General features: G+C 41.0%; 1 protein-coding gene across 1 annotated transcript in view; it reads left to right on the top strand.

Annotated features, from left to right (window-relative positions):
- Positions 1-22,795, top strand: part of apba1a (amyloid beta (A4) precursor protein-binding, family A, member 1a) — a 136,643-nt gene extending 113,848 nt beyond the window's left edge. The window contains exon 11 of the mRNA XM_036131004.1: positions 22,379-22,795. Coding sequence (XP_035986897.1) covers positions 22,379-22,450 — 72 coding nt within the window. The 3' untranslated portion in view covers positions 22,451-22,795. The remainder of the gene's footprint in view (positions 1-22,378) is intronic.
- Positions 22,796-23,286: the final 491 nt, after the last annotated feature.

The raw sequence follows: 23,286 nt of genomic DNA, 5'->3' as shown, positions 1-23,286 counted from the left end.
TAGGCTAGCCCGCTGCAGCTGTGTCAGTGAGTTTCCATGACGACGGAACTCTGAGGGCCAGAGGGAGACGCTCCATTGAGATAGAATGGCAACTTTCGACGCCCGCTGCAGCGGCTGTGATTAATGTAGAAATCTGAAATTCGCCCAGTCACTTCCTCTTAACATTTTAAAATTTTCAAGTGACTTTCAGCGATATGTCACTTTTCTGTCCCATTTTGGATGTCACATGTTTTCCTATTGGGCCTTTGCTTCCAACAGGACCTGGCATGATGCCCAGACACGACCCAATTGGCCAATACAGCACCACCCACCTGTGGGAAATGGCGCTACTGACCATTTTGGTCAAATGTTGAGTTCTAGGCCCAGATGTGGTGAGGCTGAGTTGCTAAAGGAGGCCAATCTGAACCATGAACTTTGGTCACGTTTGGTGACATTAAGTATTGGCACCCCTATTTGAGGCACTTCCCAGTACAGGATTTGGACCAAACTGACAGAGTACAATCCCCCGGTGATACTGAAAACAACCATGTTAGCGGCTAACTGTTAGCATGTTGCTAACCTGAAGTAGCTCTATGAAGGTCTCACCAACTTCTGCTTCACAGAAACTGTTCTTACTTTAGAGAGAAAGCTCCGCAACAAATTTGGGCTACGTCACATAAAGCATCTCCAAGCTATGAGGTGTCAAACATCCAATGCTTTTCAATGGGAGACCAAACCCCTTATGGTCCCAATAATGCATGCCCATATATGGCGCTACAGTATAGCTCAGATGGAGAGTGCAGGCTTAGCATGCAAGAGGTAGTGGGATCGATTCCCGGTGTGGGAGACTTAGAGTTTTGTATTATAATCCCCACAATGTGTATATTAAAACATGTGTGCTGATCCCATTAAGTATTTTTTTGTACCACCCGCCATTTTGAGTTACCATGGCAACGTTATAAACAACGTTTTTCTCCCTATTTGAGGCTCATCCCAGTACAGGATTTGGACCAAACTAACAGAGTACACTCACCCAGTGATACCATACACAACCATGTTGGCGGCTAACGGTTAGCATGTTGCTAACCGGAAGTAGCTATAAGAAGCCTGTACAAACTCCTGCTTGACAGACTTGGTGAATTTTAGGATTTTCTCCCTTTTTAGGCACTTCTCAGTACAGGATTTCAACCAAACTAACAGAGTAACATCACCTGGTGATACTGAACACAACCCTGCTAGCGGCTAACCGTTAGCATGTTGCTAACCAGAAGTAGCTTTGGGAAGGTCCTACCAACTGCTGCTTAGCCAGGGTTCTTCTGCCTTTACAGACAGAGAGAGGGCTGCAGCTGTCAGTGAGTCTCCATGACAACGCTGCTAGCAAGAGGCTCCTAGGAGGTCCATTAACTTAACATGGCACCTTTCGACGGCCGCCGCGGGGGCTGTGAAGGCCATAGGAAGCTGAAATTCGCAGTGTTGCTTCCTGTTGCTATTTCTGACGGTACGGTACGCACCAAGTGGCAGGCGCCTTGCTAAATTTCTTCAGAAAATTTCTAGTTATTCTTAATTTTTCTTCCGTCACGATTAATGCGGCCCGAACCGTAGCGAGCACCCCCACAATATAGGTATCAAAACGTGTGGCTTGATTACGAGATGTGTGCTGGTACTTTTATTGGGGTTTTGAGTTACCATGGCAACAAATTAGCGAAAAACCACCCCCAAAAAACCCATACAAATGAATGGAGTCGGGTAGAAAGAAAGCCTCAAAAAATTCCCCAAATGACCATTTTCAAAGCTGTACTGTGTTGTCATGCTTTCACCTACGATCACCGTTTAACTTCCAGATTGTAGATATATCTGTGACCTACTCAGAAGTGAAAACGGGATGCGGGTATCTTTTATCGTCTCTTCACAGTTACTCCTCAAAGCTCATGTCCAAAAATCAGCGAAATCATCGTTTACAATGAAAGTCAATGACGGAATTCTCCAACCGCTAGAGTGGCCCACTCTAGCTTTTTTAAAGATTTCAAAACTCCGAACAACTTGACCTTACTCGCTCAATTTTCGCTCTACGCTGACAATTTATACATCAAAACGTAGGTATTTTTGTCAGGATTCGGGAAATGTAACCCTCATTGGTGTGGCATTTATAGATTTTTCGAAAAACACCTCAGACCGACACAAACCCGAAACCTCCCCCATTCATTTCCTATGGAGCGGTTTTGAAAAATGACTTCTAAAAATCCAAAACATCACATGTTTTCGCATCGTCACTACTCCTAAACCGTTTTATGTACAGGCATGAGACTTTCACACATGAATGTCCCAACCCTTCTGGCACTCAAGAAAAATGAATTTTGTGGATAACTGTTACGGTTTTTCCACAGGAACAATTTGTTCGGGAGTAGCGAATGTGCAAAATCCTGAAATCGCTTTGGAGCTGCATTTTCCCACATCATCCACTTTTTTACATCGTCGCTGTGCCTACACCGATTTTTGTAAAATCAAGATGTTTTATTTCTCTTAGCGAAATATAGGAATAGTGCCTTTACATTATCGTTCAGTTAATGGGTTAAAATTGAAAACGTAACACTTGTTAGTACGATCGTAAGGGATTGCTATGTCGGTTAAAACTAGACTGATCACTCAGTATAACACGTTCTGATAAAGTAAACGGCTCTGTGGTCATCTCCAGATGTGTCACGAAAGTATTAGCTTTATGTCATTAGATTGTTGCATGTCTGTCTGCTGAAACTAAAAACCCACCTTCCTGAGTCCATCACAGCTGTCTACTTGTTCGTTTTTTTTGTGTGGATAGACCCGCATGAATGGATTACATAAAGCTGATTCCAAGTGTGATCAAATGAACACAGAATGAAGTTACTGCCAAAATGATCAGATCTAATGATATTTTAATTCAGCCAAGAACCATTTTAAGAAAACAAGATGTGTCACTTTAAAAAAAAAAGAACAGTATATGAGGAGTTTCAAAATATATATATAATACAATTTTATTAGAATAGGATGTTTAAAAAATATTTGGACTTCACATTAAAAGTTTTATTGATTTCAAACACTGCAGCCAATTGTTATATGTACTGACCAGACAGGTTGGTCTGAAAGTTTTCCTCTCTAAGGAAACCCAGCAGGTTGCATCAAGTCTCTCCAAGCAGCATTCACTCCTCCTGAAAGAGCGTACAGCCACAGTGGACAGTCGTCTGCATTGTTGATGGCTTTGCAGCAATCCCTCATACAGAGCATGCACGAAGCTTCATATTCATAAGTTAAACTGCTATCCTTAGGTTGTGAGAATTGATCCTTGCATTTTTACTGGAATTTAGAGGTTCTATTGGCAAATTTTTTCAAAGTAGGCTGAAAGGAAAGGGGTTATGAGAGGGAGGAAGACACGCGGTAAAGGACCTCAGGCTAAGTCGAGGACTAAGGCCTCTCATATATATATATATATATATATATATATATATATATATATATATATATATATATATATATATATATATATATATATATATATATATATATATATATATATATATATATATATATACCCGTGCACCATCAGAGCAGGCCCCAATCTTTGGATTTTTAAGTAATGCTGTCCTCATCTTGCACAAAGTCAGCCAAGAAATGTATGCTGGAAACAGACTATCATGCTGAGCATATATGTATCCCCTTCCAAAATGGATTAGCAGTATCCCACATTCTAGATTTTTGGCATATAAACATCTCTTATAACAACAAGCACCTGCTGAAAATTTGAAGCTGTTAGCTCTTTAAATGAAGAAGTTACAAGGGGATACAAAAAATATCGGGGTCAGCCTGCCACATTATGTATCCCCTTCCAAAATGAATTGAGTTACTGAAATAATTGTCTATACTTTTATTTATTAAGATTTAATTCTAGTGTTTATGTAAGGCAGAGGTTACAAATGTAAACATTAAGACCTTTTGTTTGGACCGTTTTTGCCTTTTCTTCTTTCTATTAAAAACGGCTCTACGAAAAGAAGTGGAAACAACGCCCCCAAAATGACGCTTGTGGCCAAAAAGTGTATTATGTCAGTAGCTGTTTAGGACTACCGTAGCAAATGAATGGGAAACGTTGACTGTCGGCTGTCGCCAATTAGCTCATTAGCTGCGTCTCAGATCGAAATACGCAGTTTGCAGCTCTGCAGACGCAAAGTTTTCCCGGTCGGCAGGTTTTGATGAAGACAAATCCTTTTCACTCAGAAGGTTTGATTTAAAATCCCCAAGCGATGAGAGCCTACGACCAAGGCTCTCATCAAGCTTTGCCTTTGACGGTCATGCCCACCACCAGGCGGGCGCCTTCTTCAACTTCTTCAGAAGTTGAACGATTCTAGTTAGGCGCCCGCCTATGCATTGAAAATGCATGGCGGAGGCCTTATGTTATGCACCTAATAAGGGTTTCTTTAATATAGCTTTTTATTCTTCCGTCACCGTGAATACAGCCCGAACCGTAGGCTGTACCCCCACAAACTATATATCAAAACGTGCGTCTTGACGGTGCGAAGTGTGCTATTTGTACTTGACGCCATTTAAAGTTACCGTGGTGACAAAATTAACCAAAAACCACTTCTCAAAACCACTTCCTACACACAGTTGACCTCACAAAAATGCAGAGCTCAGCATGGCACTTTTTTTCGGTACAGTGGTTTAGGTGTTGTAGCCTCGTGAGACCATCCTGATCTCGCGAGCTTTCAAGGTTTCACTCGCAGATCAGTCTGGCTACTCTCCGTTAAAGAAAATTTGGAGCCGTTCACCAAACGAACGTCCAATCAGCGTTGGCTTTGAGGCGCGTTGAGGTGTGACGCAACGGGAAGCGCGTCAGTTCAGTCTAAACAACATGGCGGTTTCAGCCGATGAAACTAGCGTTAGCGCGGCTATAGAGCAAGTTTTATCGGAATTACAGAGTATTTATTTGCTGAGCCAACGAGCCTTTACCTGCAGCAGCAAGAGTAGCTTGGCTTGTGGTTGTGTTTTCGTCGTCGCTCTGTTACGAGCGACGACGAATCTGATTGGTTCATTTGGCCCGTCTATCACCAACATAGGCCAATCAGCTAACCAGTATTTTCGCCCCTTCCCAAAGTTACTTCAACGGAAGGTTTCCAGATGGATATGCGGAGCAAATCTATCTGGCGGAGTCAGGTAATAGGTGTTGGGCTGGTGCACCAAAGGTCGCAGGTTCGCAACCCGCCGGGGGGTACCCAATATATATTTTTTTTTTTACAAGTAACAAATAAATAATTTGAACAACTGATATAAATGAATGAATGATGGAAAAATTGCAACAGCAAGAACTACTGCTCATTAGCAGGCGCAATATGGACTTTTCATCTCTGCACCGTCTCACATAAAAAAAACAACAGTTTTCCTGAAGTTTTTTTTAATCTATTTTTCACCGGACTTTTTCTTCCAAAACTGCACCGCGTTGCTGCGCAATAGCACACATGAATTTCTGGACCTTCGGAGCTATAACAGTGATACATTTATCGCCGATATTCCCGTCATCCTATAGTTCTTCAGAACACTGGAACCTGCCGACTTCTCCCAGCCGGGCGGAAGTGCAACTCAGCCGGCATAAACAAAGCCTGTGAACCGCGGAGGGTGGTGCGTGCTAGGCTAAAGCTAACACCACACTGGCTATCTTTTCTTTCAAAACTGCACCGCGTTGCTGCGCTATAGCACACATGAGTTTCTGGACCTTCGGAGCTATAACAGTGATACATTTAACAGGTGTTACGGTAGCTGGTTGCGCTGCTGATAATATAAAGATGAGGAACACAGCGCACCACTAGAGGGGCGCTAATAATCCTTTTGGATGTGGTCAGCACCCATTAAAACACGAAGAAGAAGAAGGGCGCACCGCTTTTAAAACAGAAGAAGAAGAAGTGGTCATGAACGGTGATGCGGAGCTGTTATGGTAAGTGTGTTAAGCCGGCATACACTGTACAAGTTTTTCAGTCGTGGTACTTATATCGTCTCAAACTGTGCGACGGAACCGCGGGTTTAAAAGTTCACCGCTCACGATCTGTGTACGGCGCAACTACAGACATCATATACGTAGACGCGTCATAGGGCGCAGGTTCGCACGTCAACGTCACCGCCATATTGTATGTGGCAGAAAAAAGTTGAGTTCTGTTATTGTGAACGTGGATCAGAGAAGATGCCTCATTCCTGTGCTGCAATAAACACACACACACACACACACACACACACACACACACACACACACACACACACACACACACACACACACACACACACACACATATATATATATATATATATTTGTGTGTGTATATGTTATGAGGATCGATTTGTTAAATCTAAACATTGTTGTCTTCATTATTTCATAAAACCGTGTCACTTGTGAACCTTTAGGAACATACTTTTTGGGTGAGTATTAAAGAGGTAAAATTAATAAAATGAGAGAAAAAAGTCCTAGGTCAATAAAGTAAAAATAAACAAACAAACACAAAAGTGATAATGTTATGATAAAAACATCATATCATGAGAATTAAGGGGGAACATTTCCAGAATACACACAGTTTGCAGAATTATTTTACTCCTGGAGTAATAGGGCCAGGTTAGATTATTTTAAATATTTTTATTCTTTAGGAGAATAAATTCAGGCGAATGAAGCTAAAGGGATACGAAAATAAACTTGTAATATTACAAAAACAAAAATACTACGAATACAAAGTATATTCAGAGATTAAAGTCCCTCTGATACTGTTTAAGTGACTGAGTAACTGCAGATTTGCCCCATTTAAGATGGCGGACGCTCTGACGCATCGCAGCATAGGCAGAACCCGCCCAACGACGCGTCTACTCTTATATTATGTCTATGGGCGCAACGCTCGGACGCGACCGGAGTGCTCATACTGTAGAAGAAGAAGAAGAAGAAGAAGACGGAAGTGTCGATGGCTACTGTAAACATTACCGGAGAGAAACGTGCTGCTTTGGCAATATGTGCAATTTTGTGTGCAGAAAGCCCTAAAAAGAAAAGGCGACGACGTATTTGGAGAAAGACATGGCTGAGGAAACATGACTACTACGGTCTGCCAGTTTTACAGAAAGAACTTGAGGTAAGGTGGTGACAGTTGTTGTGCCAAACCAGGTATCCCCGCCAGGATTTGTATCCCCTGCGTCGGGAGCGCGCATTCAGCTTGCTGAACGCAGTAAACTCCGCCTCATTTCCAGACAATTCGGCGTGAAAATCAAGATGTTTTATTTCTCTTAGCGAAATATAGGAATAGTGCCGTTACATTATCGTTCAGTTAATGGGTTACAATTGAAAACGTAACACTTGTTAGTACGATCGTAAGGGATTGCTATGTCGGTTAAAACTAGTCTGATCACTCAGTATAACACGTTCTGATAAAGTAAATGGCTCTATGGTCATCTCCAGATGTGTCACGAAAGTATTATGTCATTAGATTGTTGCATGTCTGTCTGCTGAAACTAAAAACCCACCTTCCTGAGTCCATCACAGCTGTCTACTTGTTCGTTTTTTTGTGTGTGGATAGACCCGCATGAATGGATTATATAAAGCTGATTCCAAGTGTGATCAAATGAACACAGAATAAAGTTACTGCCAAAATGATCAGATCTAATTATATTTTAATTCAGCCAAGAACCATATTAAGAAAACAAGATGTTTCGCTTTTAAAAAAAAGAACAGTATGAGGAGTTTCAAAATATATTACAATATATAATATTGTAATTGGGATTTTGAGGTTCTATTGGCTAATTTTTTTTTAAAGTAGGCTGACAGGAAAGGGGTTATGAGAGGGAGGAAGACACGCGGTAAAGGACCTCAGGCTAAGTTGAGGACGAAGGCCTCTTATATATATATATATATACCCGTGCACCATCAGAGCAGGCCCAATCTTTGGATTTGTAAGTAATGCTGTCCTCATCTTGCACAAAGTCAGCCAAGAAATGTATGCTGGAAACAGACTATCATGCTGAGCATATATGTATCCCCTTCCAAAATGGATTAGCAGTATCCCACATTCTAGATTTTTGGCATATAAACACCTCTTATAACAACAAGCACCTGCTGAAAATTTGAAGCTGTTAGCTCTTTTAATGAAGAAGTTACAAGGGGATACAAAAAATATCGGGGTCAGCCTGCCAGAATATGTATCCCCTTCCAAAATGGACTAACAGTAGCTCACATTCTTGAGTCTTGCCACATAAACACCTCTTATAATCACAAACAACTGTAGAAAAGTTGAAGCTGTTAGCTCTTTAAATTAAGAAGTTACAAGGGGATACAAAAAATATGGGGTCCAGCCTGCCACAATGTGTAACACCTTCCAAAATGGACTAACAGTAGCCCACATTCTTGAGTTTTGGCACAAAAGGTGGGTTTTTAGTTTCAGCAGACAGACATGCAACAATCTAATGACATAAAGCTAATACTTTCGTGACACATCTGGAGATGACCACAGAGCCGTTTACTTTATCAGAACGTGTTATACTGAGTGATCAGTTTAGTTTTAACCGACATAGCAATCCCTTACGATCGTACTAACAAGTGTTACGTTTTCAATTTTAACCCATTAACTGAACGATAATGTAACGGCACTATTCCTATATTTCGCTAAGAGAAATAAAACATCTTGATTTTCATGCCGAATTGTCTGGAAATGAGGCGGAGTTTACTGCGTTCAGCAAGCTGAATGCGCGCTCCCGACGCAGGGGATACAAATCCTGGCGGGGATACCTAGTTTGGCACGACACCGTGCCCATTTAACACCCCAGCCTTTTGCTGTTTGTTTATCAACAACGAGATATGTCGATTTTAAAAACAGAACAATGTATTAGGAATTTAAAAAAATCTATTTCATTTTATTAGAATGTGATGTTTAAAAATATTTAGACTTCGCAAAGCTGGAGGTTAAAAGTTTTATTGATTTTAAACACTCTCCTGATGCAGGGGATACAAATTCTGGCGGGGATAAGTCGTTTGGCTGTGCTATCCTAGCGCAGCAGGTCTTGGTGATATCACAGTAAAATGAGCAAAAGTCTGGGCTATTTCTGCCCTGTGATGGACTGCCGACCTGTCCAGTTTATACCCCGCCTCTCGCCCATTGACAGCTGGAGATCGGCACCGGTCCGAACCCAGCAGGGATAAACGTGTTAGAAAATGGATGATGGATGGTCTGGGCTATTTCTTTTTCCTTGCCATTAAGATCTTTGCCAACTGGCGCCAGAAAATACTATTATTGCGCTTTCTTCGTCTGGAAACACCTTACACATTGAACGCACTCAGCTGACAATACAGCGATCTGATTGGCTGAGCAGCAAAAATCGAATCACGTGACCTCTCGGCCCGGAGCGCAACAGTTCAGATTTTTTTATCAGCAATAACTTATTAATGTGCAAGTGAAAACGTGGGATTATTGGTGTTTTGAGATCACTGCTATGTGTAGCAACTTATCTAAGCGCAAGAAAGTTGCCGTCTGACAGTTCATCCGAAACTTCTTAAGGAGACGTCCCACAGATTCTGGCCCACGGACTCGTTTTGAGGAAACTACGGTTGTAGTTCAGCGTCTGCCTTGCGGTGGTTGCGGAGAGGTGTCTGTTTTGTAGAATAAATCATCCACCGATGAGTTATTGATCTGGAAAGCCGAATCTGAAACCAACGAAAAACATTTCAGATCCCAAATGTACAGCGTTCTAATTCTTCCAGTCTATTAGCAGCTTCCCGTAAGAGGTCGGACACTGAACGTCTGCCTGCTGAGTTATTATTAAACAATGCTTCATGTCGGGGAAAAGCCATGTAGATTTGACCGACGCAGTAAAATGCTAACCAACCAATGGGAAGAAGTTGAGTTGAAGAAGAGGTGGAAACGACGCCCCCAAAATGACGCTTGTGGCCAAAAAGTGTATTATGTCAGTAGTGGTTTAGGACTACCGTAGCAAATGAATGGGAAACGTTGACCGTCGGCTGTCGCCAATTAGCTCATTAGCTGCGTCTCAGATCGAAATACGCAGTTTGCAGCTCTGCAGACGCAGAGTTTTCCCGGTCGGCAGGTTTTGATGAAGACAAATCCTTTTCACTCAGAAGGTTTGATTTAAAATCCCCAAGCGATGAGAGACTACGACCAAGGAACTCGGAAGCTTTGCCTTTGACGGTCATGCCCACCACCAGGCGGGCGCCTTCTTCAACTTCTTCAGAAGTTGAACGATTCTAGTTGCTTTTTATTCTTCCGTCACCGTTAATACAGCCCGAACCGTAGGCTGTACCCCCACAAACTATATATCAAAACGTGCGTCTCGACGCCGCGAAGTGTGCTATTTGTACTTGACGCCATTTAAAGTTACCGTGGTGACAAAATTAACCAAAAACCACTTCTCAAAACCACTTCCTAGACACAGTTGACCTCTCAAAAATTCAGGGCTCAGCATAGCACTTTTTTTTGGTACAGTGGTTTAGGTGTTGGGCTGGTGCACCAAAGGTCGCAGGTTCGCAACCCGCTGGGGATACCAAATATTTTTTTTTTCTTTTTTACAAGTAACAAATAAATAATTTGAACAACTGATGTAAATGAATGAATGATGAAAAAATTGCAACAGCAAGAACTACCCCCCGGCCAATACAGCACCACTCACCTGTGGGAAATGGCACTACACACCATTTTTGTCAAATGTTGAGTTCTGGGCCCAGATTTGGTGAGGCTTAGTTGCTAAAGGAGGCCGATCTGACACATGGCCTTTGGTGAGCTTTGGTGACATTAAGTATTGGCACCCTTTTTGAGGAACTTCCCAGTACAGGATTTGGACCAAACTAACAGAGTACAATCACCCGGTGATACTGGACACAACCATGTTAGCGGCTAACGCTTAGCATGTTGCTAACCGGAAGTAGCTCTAGGAAGGTCTCACCAACTTCTGCTTCACAGTTTGTACTTCCTTTAGTAGTTTGTAATGCCTTTAACATTTTTATTCACATATTTCATTTTTTCATGCTACATTGAAGTATTTAATCATGTTTTAATAACACCAATATTCCATGCTGCTTGGATGCAGACCTTCTCCTGTCGGCTGGTTTTGACGAAGACAAATCCTTTTCACACTCAGAAGATTTGATTTAAAATCCCCAAGTGATAAAAGCCTACGACCAAGGAACTTGGAAGCTTTGCCCTTTGGTGAGCTTTAGTGACATTAAGTATTGGCACCCTTTTTTGAGGAACTTCCCAGTACAGGATTTGGACCAAACTAACAGAGTACAATCACCCGGTGATACTGGACACAACCATGTTAGCGGCTAACGCTTAGCATGTTGCTAACCGGAAGTAGCTCTAGGAAGGTCTCACCAACTTCTGCTTCACAGTTTGCACTTCCTTTAGTAGTTTGTAATGCCTTTAAGATTTTTATTCACATATTTCATTTTTTCATGCTACATTGAAGTATTTCATCATGTTTTAATAACACCAATTTTCCATGCTGCTTGGATGCAGACCTTCTCCTGTCGGCTGGTTTTGACGAAGACAAATCCTTTTCATACTCAGAAGATTTGATTTAAAATCCTCAAGTGATAAAAGCCTATGACCAAGGAACTCGGAAGCTTTGCCTTTGACGGTTACGTGCAGAACTACCCCCCAGCCAATACAGCACCACTCACCTGTGGGAAATGGCACTACACACCATTTTTGTCAAATGTTGAGTTCTGGGCCCAGATTTGGTGAGGCTTAGTTGCTAAAGGAGGCCGATCTGACACATGGCCTTTGGTGAGTTTTGGTGACATTAAGTATTGGCACCCTTTTTGAGGAACTTCCCAGTACAGGATTTGAACCAAACTAACAAAGTGCAATCACCCGGTGATACTGGACACAACCATGTTAGCGGCTAACGCTTAGCATGTTGCTAACTGGAAGTAGCTCTAGGAAGGTCTCACCAACTTCTGCTTCACAGAGTTTGTACTTCCTTTAGTAGTTTGTAATGCCTTTAACATTTTTATTCACATATTTCATTTTTTCATGCTACACTGAAGTATTTAATCATGTTTTAATAACACCAATTTTCCATGCTGCTTAGATGCAGACCTTCTCCTGTCGGCTGGTTTTGACGAAGACAAATCCTTTTCACACTCAGAAGATTTGATTTAAAATCCCCAAGTGTTAAAAGCCTACGACCAAGGAACTCGGAAGCTTTGCCTTTGACGGTTACGTGCAGAACTACCCCCCGGCCAATACAGCACCACTCACCTGTGGGAAATGGCACTACACACCATTTTTGTCAAATGTTGAGTTCTGGGCCCAGATTTGGTGAGGCTTAGTTGCTAAAGGAGGCCGATCTGACACATGGCCTTTGGTGAGTTTTGGTGACATTAAGTATTGGCACCCTTTTTGAGGAACTTCCCAGTACAGGATTTGAACCAAACTAACAGAGTACAATCACCCGGTGATACTGGACACAACCATGTTAGCCGCTAACGCTTAGCATGTTGCTAACCAGAAGTAGCTCTAGGAAGGTCTCACCAACTTCTGCTTCACAGAGTTTGTACTTCCTTTAGTAGTTCGTAATGCCTTTAACATTTTTATTCACATATTTCAATTTTTCATGCTACACTGAAATGTTTAACCATGTTTTAATAACACCAATTTTCCATGCTGCTTGGATGCAGACCTTCTCCTGTCGGCTGGTTTTGACGAAGACAAATCCTTTTCACACTCAGAAGATTTGATTTAAAATCCCCAAGTGATAAAAACCTACGACCAAGGAACTCGGAAGATTTGCCTTTGACGGTTACGCGCACCACCAGGCGGGCGCCTTCTTCAACTTCTTCAGAAGTTGAACGATTCTAGTTTGTTTTATAATTTGACTCAGGGTCAAGGCTTCTGAGCTTTCTTAAATGGTCAAGCCAAGGTGTGCAGGAATTTACCCCAGAAAATACTCTGTATATCCACTAACCCAGCTTTCTGAAACGGGGCCCTGCTGCATGTCAGCTGTTTGTGTGGCTGTGTGGGATCTGCTTATCTGAGGCCGTAAGTGCTGTTTTTCAATTCAGTTCAATTAAATTTTATTTATATAGTGCCAATTCATGAAACATGTCATCTCAAGGCACTTTACAAAGTCAAATTCAATCATATTATACAGATTGGTCAAAAATTTACCTATATAAGGGAACCAGTTGATTGCGTCAAAGTCCTGACAAGCAGCATTCACTCCTGGAGAAGTGTAGAGCTACAGGGAGAGCCGTCTGCATTGTCCATGGCTTTGCAGCAATCCCTCATGCTGAGCAAGCATGAACAGGGCCGGCGATTGCTATAGGCGAGCTAGGCAATTGCCTAGGGCGACAAATGTGTTGGGGGCGCCCTCTAGCGTCGCCCTTAGGCTTACTTCCCATTAATCATAGAATTAGAAAAAAAAGCGAATTAAACCGGTTATGAAGCGTACATCAGTTTGACTTAACCTTACGCATATATATAGCAAAATATGAACAAATAAATATACCACAGAATTTTTTTTCTTTTTCACATTTAAGAGAAAATCAGAAAAGATTCTGATCACTTTTCAAGCACCCTCCAACCTGGAAGTCAGAACGGGAGCGTTCATCTCAACATGGCGGATTACAGCACTACATGCGAGAGCCAAAACGAGAAATCTGAAAGCGAAATTTTGACTTCAACCGAGCGATTCCTACCAGGAGACCATTCTGATGTGTCGGAGGAAGAATATTTGTGTCTGGAGCCTCACATGTTCGACCCAGACGTTTCAGATGAAGAGAAGGCAGCGGACGAACAACAGCGAGTCGGATAATGAGTGGAGATTGGACGTTGGGAGATTAGATGAATGGTAGGACAAGTTTTTTCTTTTAACTACACAGTTCAAATATTTTTTCGTATGTTGACATCATCTTCTTTTAGTCACCATAGATATTTAATGACTAAAATGCCGGTGTTGTGCGAAATTCAGTTCCCCTGTGAAAATCTACCCCCCCCCCCCCCCCCCACACTTTTGTCGGGAGCGCGCATTGCAGCTGTTTTCACAGCGCTTATAATTAATTTTTCGGTAAAACAACGCATATAATCATATCAAGGCTGTAACATTAGTTTAATCGGCAGCTGTCTACAAAATTATAAAATAAAATAAATAAACGAGGTCTTCTCGCTGTTTTGTGATATTTTAAACGCCAAGATAATCGGTCTTTTGTCACTTTTATTGAGCCGAAGTGACACGTGAATTCCTCCACTTTGAGAACAATAAAGTCTCTTATCTTATCTTAAATAAAGAGATGAGGACAAAATGTATCACTAAAATGAATGAGCATTTATTCACAACTAAAAATGAATTTATGCCATGGCCTAGTTAGGCCCAATGATGAGGTGCTACTTATCATAAAGAATCACTTGACAACATTTTAAAAACAGTATCTGTACATTAATATTTAGCCTACCTACATACTAGCATAACAAAAGTCAAAAATAATATATCAAAAATATACACTGAGTAATATTGAGGCCTAAATATTTCCTGAAATGTAAATCAATTTCCAACTTACCATAAATGCATTAATAGTGAATTTAGCAAATCAGTTATGGTGTGTAATTCATATACAAATATACAATTAATCAATCTTATTTTTTAGGTGTTCCTGTTCTCACTGCCAATAATGGATTCTGTGAGAGAGTGCATCTGTTGCCAGGAAATGGGCTTGGTTGTTGCTAAGATGGAAGAAGCCAGAGAGGAGATGGATGGAGAAATCCCTGACACAGACCATCCTGGCATGGAAGCGGTGTGTCTAAATGTTTGGACATTGCAGGTTGCTTGGTCCCAATACAAGCAACAGCATAGGCATATAGCCTATAGACAATTTGTGAGATGGTGTTGGGACTATTTAGGCAAAGATACCAGGGCTGTGATACCCTCGTGTGCAGTCAGCTGTATAAGGGCCCACTTCCCACCCCCAGGACATGAAGATGACTTTACCTTTAGAGCTCACCTGTTGGCAGTTAAAAAAATACCCAAGCTGAAAGAATAAAATCTAAAACATGCGTGTAAACAAAATTGTTGTGGTTATTATGTAATATAAGCAATTACTAATAAAATTATTTCATGGTCTTTTTGAAAATCGACTGAATGAGAGATTGATGGCATCATCTTTTGTTGGTTTCACAAATGAACTTGTCAGTGATGGGGGCTCTTATGCTGCATCAACCTGCTTAGTTTTTATTTTCTCCAGCTCTGCTAGCAGCATCTAAACAAAAAGCAGCAGTGGGCAAAATTTCTCATAACAATTTTTTTTGATTGCTGGGGTGCATTTACACACAAGTGAATAAACAGATACAGGAAAGTAAAAGACAACACGTGTAGACATGAATACATGAAAATAAAAAGACAAAGAGTGAAGCAATTAGTATAGCAGTGGTGATTCCTGACAAAGGTTATTTAAAAAGAACATCTAATTATCTCAGTATATATGCAGCAGAATTATGTGCTATATTATTAGCTTGAGAATGGGTGGAGGATACCAATATAAATAAAATATTTTGTAGTGATTATCTGCATTGAGTATTCAAAAGGGATGTACAAATAATCAAAATCCAGTTTATTAGTTATACTTTACCTAAGTGTCCTTACAGATGGTTAAGAGTGTTTTTGCACAGTCCTAACTTTGAGTGTGTAATAAATTATTTAAAATAATAAAGAAAAGGTTCTGAAACCTATTCTGGTATTTGTTGTCTATACATCACTCCATGCTAAGTTACAGTTTTTTCTGAATGCCTAAACACAACCCTTGATTCTTATAGCACAATTTCTAAAACTATTAATACTTATAGCAAATCCACTCTCTGAGTTCACAAAACTAAAAGAACAAACACTGCTTTGCACTCAATTTGCAATTTTGTAACACACACTTTGCACAACTGTAGGCACAATTCACCGCACAGCACTCTTTGTGGAACTGTAAACACAACTCAATGAAGCACTAAACAGATGCTGAAAACAGTACTGGTATTTCGCACGGCAAAAGTGAGGGGAGGGCGCAAAACTCAATCTCGCCAAGGGCAACCAAAGGGCTAGAACCGGCCCTGAGCATGAAGCGACAGTGGAAAGAAAAAACTCCCCATTAACAGGAAGGAAAAACCTGCAGCAGAACCGGGCTTAGTATGAACGGTCATCTGCCTTGACTGACTGGGGGTTACAGAAGACAGAGCAGAGACACAACAAGAGAGACAAAAAGCACAGAAGCACACATTGATCCAGTAGTCTGTTCTACATTAGATGGTAATAGTGGGTGATCTGTCTTCCCTGGATGATATCACAGCTAACAGAACGTCAGACCAGGTGTACCTACTATGACGAAAAAAGAGAATAAGCAAAAAGTTTAAAGCTGAAATTACAACAGTAATTTCAATGCAATGCAAAACTGGAGTACAGTAGACTGGAGAACAGCAGAAATCAGTAGAGTGAGAAAAATAGGCCCTGATGTCCTCCAGTAGCCTAAGCCATAGCAGCATAATTATAGAGGTAGCTCTGGGTAACATGAGCAACTCGAACTATAAACTTTGTCAAAAAGGAAAGTTTTAAGATTAGTCTTAAAAGTAGACAGAGTGTCTTCCTCACGGACCAAAACTGGGAGTTGGTTCCACAGGAGAGGAGATTGATAGCTAAAGGATCTGCCTCCCATTCTACTTTTAGAGACTCTAAGAACCACCAGTAGACCTGCAGTCTGAGAGCGAAGTGCTCTGTTAGGAGCATACGGTGTAATCAGAGCTCTTATATATTGGAGCTTGATTATTAAGGGCTTTATACGTTAGAAGAAGAATTTTAAATTATATTCTTGATTTAACAGGAAGCCAATGAAGGGAAGCTAAAATTGGAGAAAAAAGACTTTGAACTGCACTTTGTGGACTTCCTGATAGTAAAGAATTACAATAGTCCAGCCTTGAAGTAACAAATGCATTGACTAGTTTTTCAGCATCACCCCTGCACAGAATGTTTTTCAACTAATTTGAACTTTAGCACTTCATAAATTTGATTGATTTTTGAGCGCGGCACCTGCTGTTTGTTTCGAGAGTGCTGTTGCTCCGCTCACAATGTCAACTGCAGTTGAAGTCCTTTGCAGTGCACGGCTTCTGCTGGTTTCTGACCAGCCTTCTTGTTTTACCTCTGTTTTTAAAAAGCAACCCTGTTTATACATTTCTATCTGAGTTCATGCCTGAGGACTACAGCAATATGTGTATGGCTTGATAAATGGCTCGTACTCGTACAGCGCTTTTCAATTCAATTTCAATTTTATTTATATAGCGCCAATTCATGAAACATGTCATCTGAAGGCACTTTGCAAAGTCAAATTCAATCATATACAGATTGGGTCAGATTATACAATGCTTTATCAATTCTGACGACCCCAAAGTGCCTTACACTGGTCAGTTATTAACCCATTCATGCACACATTCTCACCCTGATGGTGGTGAGCTGTATTAGTGGCCACAGCTGCCCCGGAGCAGACTGACAGAAGAGAGACTGCACAACACCACATGCTTGTCTTAAATCTCACAGCAGAAAATGTACATGTCTCTAAGTTCTTCCTTAGCAGGACACCTACTCTGAAATAAAACATACTATACAGCTCTTAAAAAATTACAAGGTTTTGACTTTTTCATGTAATCGGGCTAAATTAGTTGATTCTAAACTAAGTAATCTAAAATAAATTCTTGCTGTAATTTGATTATTTTAGTAAGCCATGTAATTTATTATAATCTCGGGTTTTGGACAGGCGTAATGTAGCCTCAGTGTGCATGTGCGATGTTGCTCAAAGGGGTCAAGTGAACGCTCAGACACATAAAAATTAAGGGGAACATTATCCATAACCACAACATATTTCCAAGCAGGAAACCTCTTTTCCTTTTTATCAATTTTTGTTGTTTCTGGAACAATGGTAGAGATTTGAAATGTATTGAATTTATTTCCACCTTCTTTTATCATGTTTCAGCAGAACACTTATTAGCTTGATGAACCAAGCAACTGCAGACTTTAATATTTGCCAATCTGAAAAGAATGCCAATAGCTGAGAAGTGGCATTTGAACTGATGACTGTTGTATTGGCGAAAGGATTCTGTTTTACTTCTGGGTCATCCCAAAAAATCGTAGGACTTCCCATCCATTTATGGTTCAATGGGCTGTTAAATAAACCCACGGGAAGCATCATATGCAGGTTTTAAAGATGAAGGCACATGTCTCCACTGTTCAACTTCCGTGCTCTCTCTGATTGTTGTAACCATTGAAGCAGCAAACCCGAAATCCAGCCGAACACAGAGTTACGTCAAAAAAGGGTTTAATGAAAAAGGTGACAGACCTGGGATACTGGTGTTACCAGTCTTGAGACGATGTAGGTGGAGTACACATGAACTGAAAAAACCACGGCGGCCGAGCATGAGTAATGTGATATGATATGATGTAAGGTGACGATCTGGTAGTCAGTGGGTGAGTGAGACAGGAATAAGAATGCTGGGGAACAGGTGAGCACTGATTAGTGGTAGCAGGTTGAACTGGTCTGGGCCGATGACTGAGCTGACTGGAGACTGAAGTGTGCACAGGGAGGTTTTCACTGTTTTCCTATGACCCATGCTATAGCGATTAATCTGAATCTTCTGCACTCGAATTTTAAGTTCATTAAGAAGCTTTTCAGAGCAGAAGTTATCTGTACTCCCTGGATCCAGAAAGGCATACATTTTAAAGAGTTCAGTTCCCTTTGATCTCCTGTATGACCAAAAGTAGAAGAGGTTTTACAGCCCTTTGATGCTTGATCCAATTCACTCAGTTGAACTTTTTCCTTCTGTTCAATATGCAAAATGCTGGGATGCCTTTGACTGCAATGTTTGCAAGTGATGTGCTTATCACAGTTTTTACTTAAATGTCCTGTGTTAAGGTAGCCAAAATATAAACTTGTCCATCAGAAAGTCTAGTTTTTCCTCGTGTGACTTTTTTCCTAATCGTCAACATTGTTCCAATAGATGTCCATCCTGTGCACAATACAGACATGAAATGAAGCTTGATTTGTTAACAGACACTTAACTTTTGAGAGGAGATAGTGTACCACGTGGGTCAAGAACCTGTTTCTTTTAAAGTGTGACTTTAATTGAGGTTTGCTCGGTCTCGTGACTCCTCTAAAAGGTTGTATGTCCTGTATGTCACCAAAAACTGGATTGGATATAATCCTAATCTGAGCCAATAATATCTGGAAAACATGCTGTTCCGTCAAAAAATCCCATTTGCCTTTGTTCTCCATTTTTCTCTCAGTTTAAAATGTTCTTATGTTAGCTGGCATGCTTAACTCATCCAAATACTGCAATTCATTCATTGCATTGCAACATTCACAAAGGAACAACCCAAAATTCTTTCAAGGCTTTAGCATCTTTCCTAATGTCTAGCCAAAAGGTGACTTTTTCCATGAAGGCTACAGCAACGTTAAACTCATTGGCAAACATTCTTTGAGAAGTTGCTTGGCCACAGCATACCCCTTTTGTAGTCATGTGAAGGCAGCTGCATATGAGGTCTCTTGGTTACCCCTGGTGTACTGTTCAAGGTAGAACAAGCAGTCTCCTTTTCAACTGGTCTTTGTCACCACACAGTGTTCAAATGGTTTCATAAAAGTGGATCTCAATCATAGACAGGAATTTCTTGATGTGGAAGTACTGTAAGTGGCTTGTTTGCATTTCAACCAGAAGAGCTGATATGTCATTCTGTTGTTTCAACACACCGTAGAGGTTTCTTGCAGGTTGATTTTGATTTAATGGAAGCGGCGTGTTTTGAGTGGCAGTATTGGTTTATAGTTGCTGCGGCAAGAGTTTTGATGAAAATCAACAAGAGGGATCATATTTCTCCAATTTTAGCTTCCCTTCATTGGCTTCCTGTTAAATCAAGAATAGAATTTAAAAATTTTCTTCTAACGCCTTTCTTTCTTCTAAAGCCCTTAATAATCAAGCTCTATCATATATCAGAGCTCTGATTACCCCGTATGTTCCTAACAGAGCACTTCGCTCTCAGACTGCAGGTCTGCTGGTGGTTCCTAGAGTCTCTAAAAGTAGAATGGAAGGCAGATCCTTTAGCTATCAGGCTCCTCTCCTGTGAAACCAACTCCCAGTTGTGGTCCGTGAGGCAGACACCCTGTCTACTTTTAAGACTAATCTTAGAACTTTCCTTTTTGACAAAGCTTATAGTTAGAGTGGCTCATGTTACCCTGAGCTACCTCTATAGTTGTGCTGCTATAGGCTTAGGCTACTGAAGGACACCAGGGCCTATTTTTCTCACTCTACTGATTTCTACTGTTCTCCAGTCTACTGTTCTCCAGTTTTGCATTGCATTACATTGAAATGACTGTCGTCATTTCAGCTTTTAACTTTTTGCTCTCTCTCTTTTTTCTTTAGAGTAGGCACACCTGGTCTGACGTTCTGTTAGCTGTGATATCATCCAAGGAAGACAGATCGCCTGCTATTATCATCTAATGTAGAACAGATTACTGGATCAATGTTTGCTTCTGTGCTTTTTTGTCTGTCTTGTTGTGTCTCTGCTCTGTCTTTTGTAACCCCCAGTCGGTCGAGGCAGATGACCGTTCATACTGAGCCTGGTTCTGCAGGAGGTTTTTCCTTCCCGCTAATGGGTGGTTTTTCTTTCCACTGTCGCTTCATGCTTGCTCAGTATGAGGGATTGCTGCTAAGCCATGGACAATGCAGATGACTCTCCCTGTAGCTCTACGCTTCTTCAGGAGTGAATGCTGCTTGTCAGGACTTTAAAGCAATCAACTGGTTCTCTTATATAAGACATTTTTGACCAATCTGTATAATCTGACTTATTCTGACTTTGTAAAGTGCCTCGAGATGACATGTTTCATGAATTGGCGCTATATAAATAAAATTTTATTGAATTGAAATAAAATATTTAGTGCTATGGACAGCAGGGGCAGCCGTTTGTGACATAAAGGACTTCAAAACAGTCTCATCTACCTGAGCTAGAATAAGCCTTCAACAGGTTGTGTTTAGGTCTGTCACAACCTCTTTATGCACCAATGTTCCAGCATCTTCATGAAGCTTCCATGAAGTCTTACTAGCAAGCTCTGTAACTTCACTTCTCCAGCTGTAGAAAACAGCCACTCACAGGGCACAGATGATGCTGGAGTGCAGAGAAATTGTAATGAAAGGCAGAAGAGGTTTGGACAGACTGTCTTTTGGTTTTTCCAGTATATCATAGGATCCTGGGACTCTCTGCTAAGTATCTATGCACCTCATGAATGGCATCATCTGTGGCACTTTGGGTCTGCCTGCCCACTTCGATGTCAAGATGTTGCCAAATGTAATCTAAAAAGAATTCTCTGCCGCCAACTCGCTTTTTCAGCAGGAACGGCATTGTTTCTTATGGTTTAATATTGTCCATATGCCTTCTTTATAGATTTCTAATTCCACTCACAGGACATGCGCACTTCCAAGCTTATTTCCTGTCGTTGCCTGTCGTTTCCTGATTTGGCGCTATATAAATAAAATTGAATTGAATTGAATTGAATAGTGTAGGTTCCTGCAGAGTCCAGGTGCTGGAGCATGTAGTGAAGGGCCAGGTTGACAGCGTCGTCTGCAGACCTGTTGGCTCTGTAGGCAAACTGTAGGGGGTCCAGGAGTGGGTTAGTGATTTATTTTAGGTGTGAAAGCACAAGGTGCACAAAAGACTTCATAACCACAGAGGTCAGAGCGACGAGTCTAAAGTGATTAAGTCCTGTGGTCCTTGGCTTCTTTGGAACAGGGATGATAGTGGAGGATTTGTATGGAGTTAAGTTTGGGTGAAACATATCTTTTGTGTGCAAAACAAGTTTTATTTGTGTGCAACACATTTTTTTGTGTACAACATTTTGTCAGGAAACTAACTCCATAGATTTGAAGCAGGTTGGCATGTGACATGTTGTCAGTGAGGTGTTAAAAATGTCTGTGAACACCGGAGACAGCTGATCAGTACAGTGCTTCAAGGTGGATGGAGAGACAGAGTCTGGTCCAGCAGCTTTCCGGGGGTTCTGTCTTTTGAAGAGTTTGTTAACATCTCTCTCGTGTATGGAAAGAGTTGACACTGAGATGTGTGGAGGGGAGGAGGGGTGGGCCTTTAAGGTGGGTATTGTAAGAGGTGCCTAGGCCCCAGGTGAGGTGGGGGAGGTGGAGGTGATCTGTTGGGAGGTGTCGTGGGGGGTGGTTGCAGGACTGTCCCTTTGTCTGTCAAAACAACAGTAAAAGTGAAAAGGCTAAGAAAAGGCAGAAAAATAGAGCATTAATATAGAAGCAGCTCAATAGCATTTTTGTCCCTTGTGGTTAGTAAAATGTCTGGTTTTAAACCACTGCTAAAATGTCCTTCTTTGTCTATCTTTTAGATTCACATGAAGACCATGCCTGCTGCCATGTATCGTCTGCTGACTGCTCAGGAGCAACCTCTCTACATTTGATAAGCCTTTCTAACTTTAAACTCAACCCAGAAGTCAAATCCTTTCAGTACTGCTTACTACATACATTTAGTTCACATGTTAAAAAGCTTTTTTGTCGTTTGGAGGCTTAAAACAAGAAATTATTCATCTGTATTTACTACAGCTTTTGTCTTTTGGTTTGGAAAGGATGATTGGACTTTATTGAATGTAACCTTCCAGTTGCACAAAAGCCTTGATTTGTCCTCTTTGTGATCTGATGTTGATGTTTGAAGACTTTAATTTAAAAAAAGATTTGGTATTATGGTATCCCTTTACTGTTTAGGCAACCACAACAATTGTAGTTTAAAAAATAAAAAGTTATCTTGATTCAATTAAATTTTGTTTATATAGCATCAACTCACAACACATCATCTCAAGGCACTTGAGTGCATTCTAAGGAAACCCAGCAGATTGCATCGAGTCTTGACAAGCAGCATTTCTCCTCCTGAAAGAGCGTAGAGCCACGGTGGATAGTCATCTGCATTGTTGATGGCTTTGCAGCAGTCCTTCACACTGAGCATGTATGAAGCAATGGTGGAGAGGAAAACTCCCCTTTAATAGGTGGAAAAACACACATTGATCCATTAATATTTTCTGTGTTAGCAAGGCAGTTCATCTGTTCCCCTGGATGGTGTCAAAACTCACAGAACACTAGACCAGATGTACCTACTATGAAGAGAAAAAACAGAAACAGACAGAGAAAACGTTTTAGTTAAAAGCTGAAATCACAACAAATTATACAAAATTGGAGAATAGTAAGAGAACTTAGCAGAGTGAGAGAAATAGATCCCAATGTTCTTCATCAACCTAAGTCTACA

Source organism: Fundulus heteroclitus, unplaced genomic scaffold, assembly GCF_011125445.2.
Source record: "Fundulus heteroclitus isolate FHET01 unplaced genomic scaffold, MU-UCD_Fhet_4.1 scaffold_40, whole genome shotgun sequence".
Taxonomy (NCBI): domain Eukaryota; kingdom Metazoa; phylum Chordata; class Actinopteri; order Cyprinodontiformes; family Fundulidae; genus Fundulus; species Fundulus heteroclitus.
The sequence above is the reverse complement of the archived record's forward strand: the minus strand, read 5'-3'. Positions and strand labels throughout refer to the sequence as shown.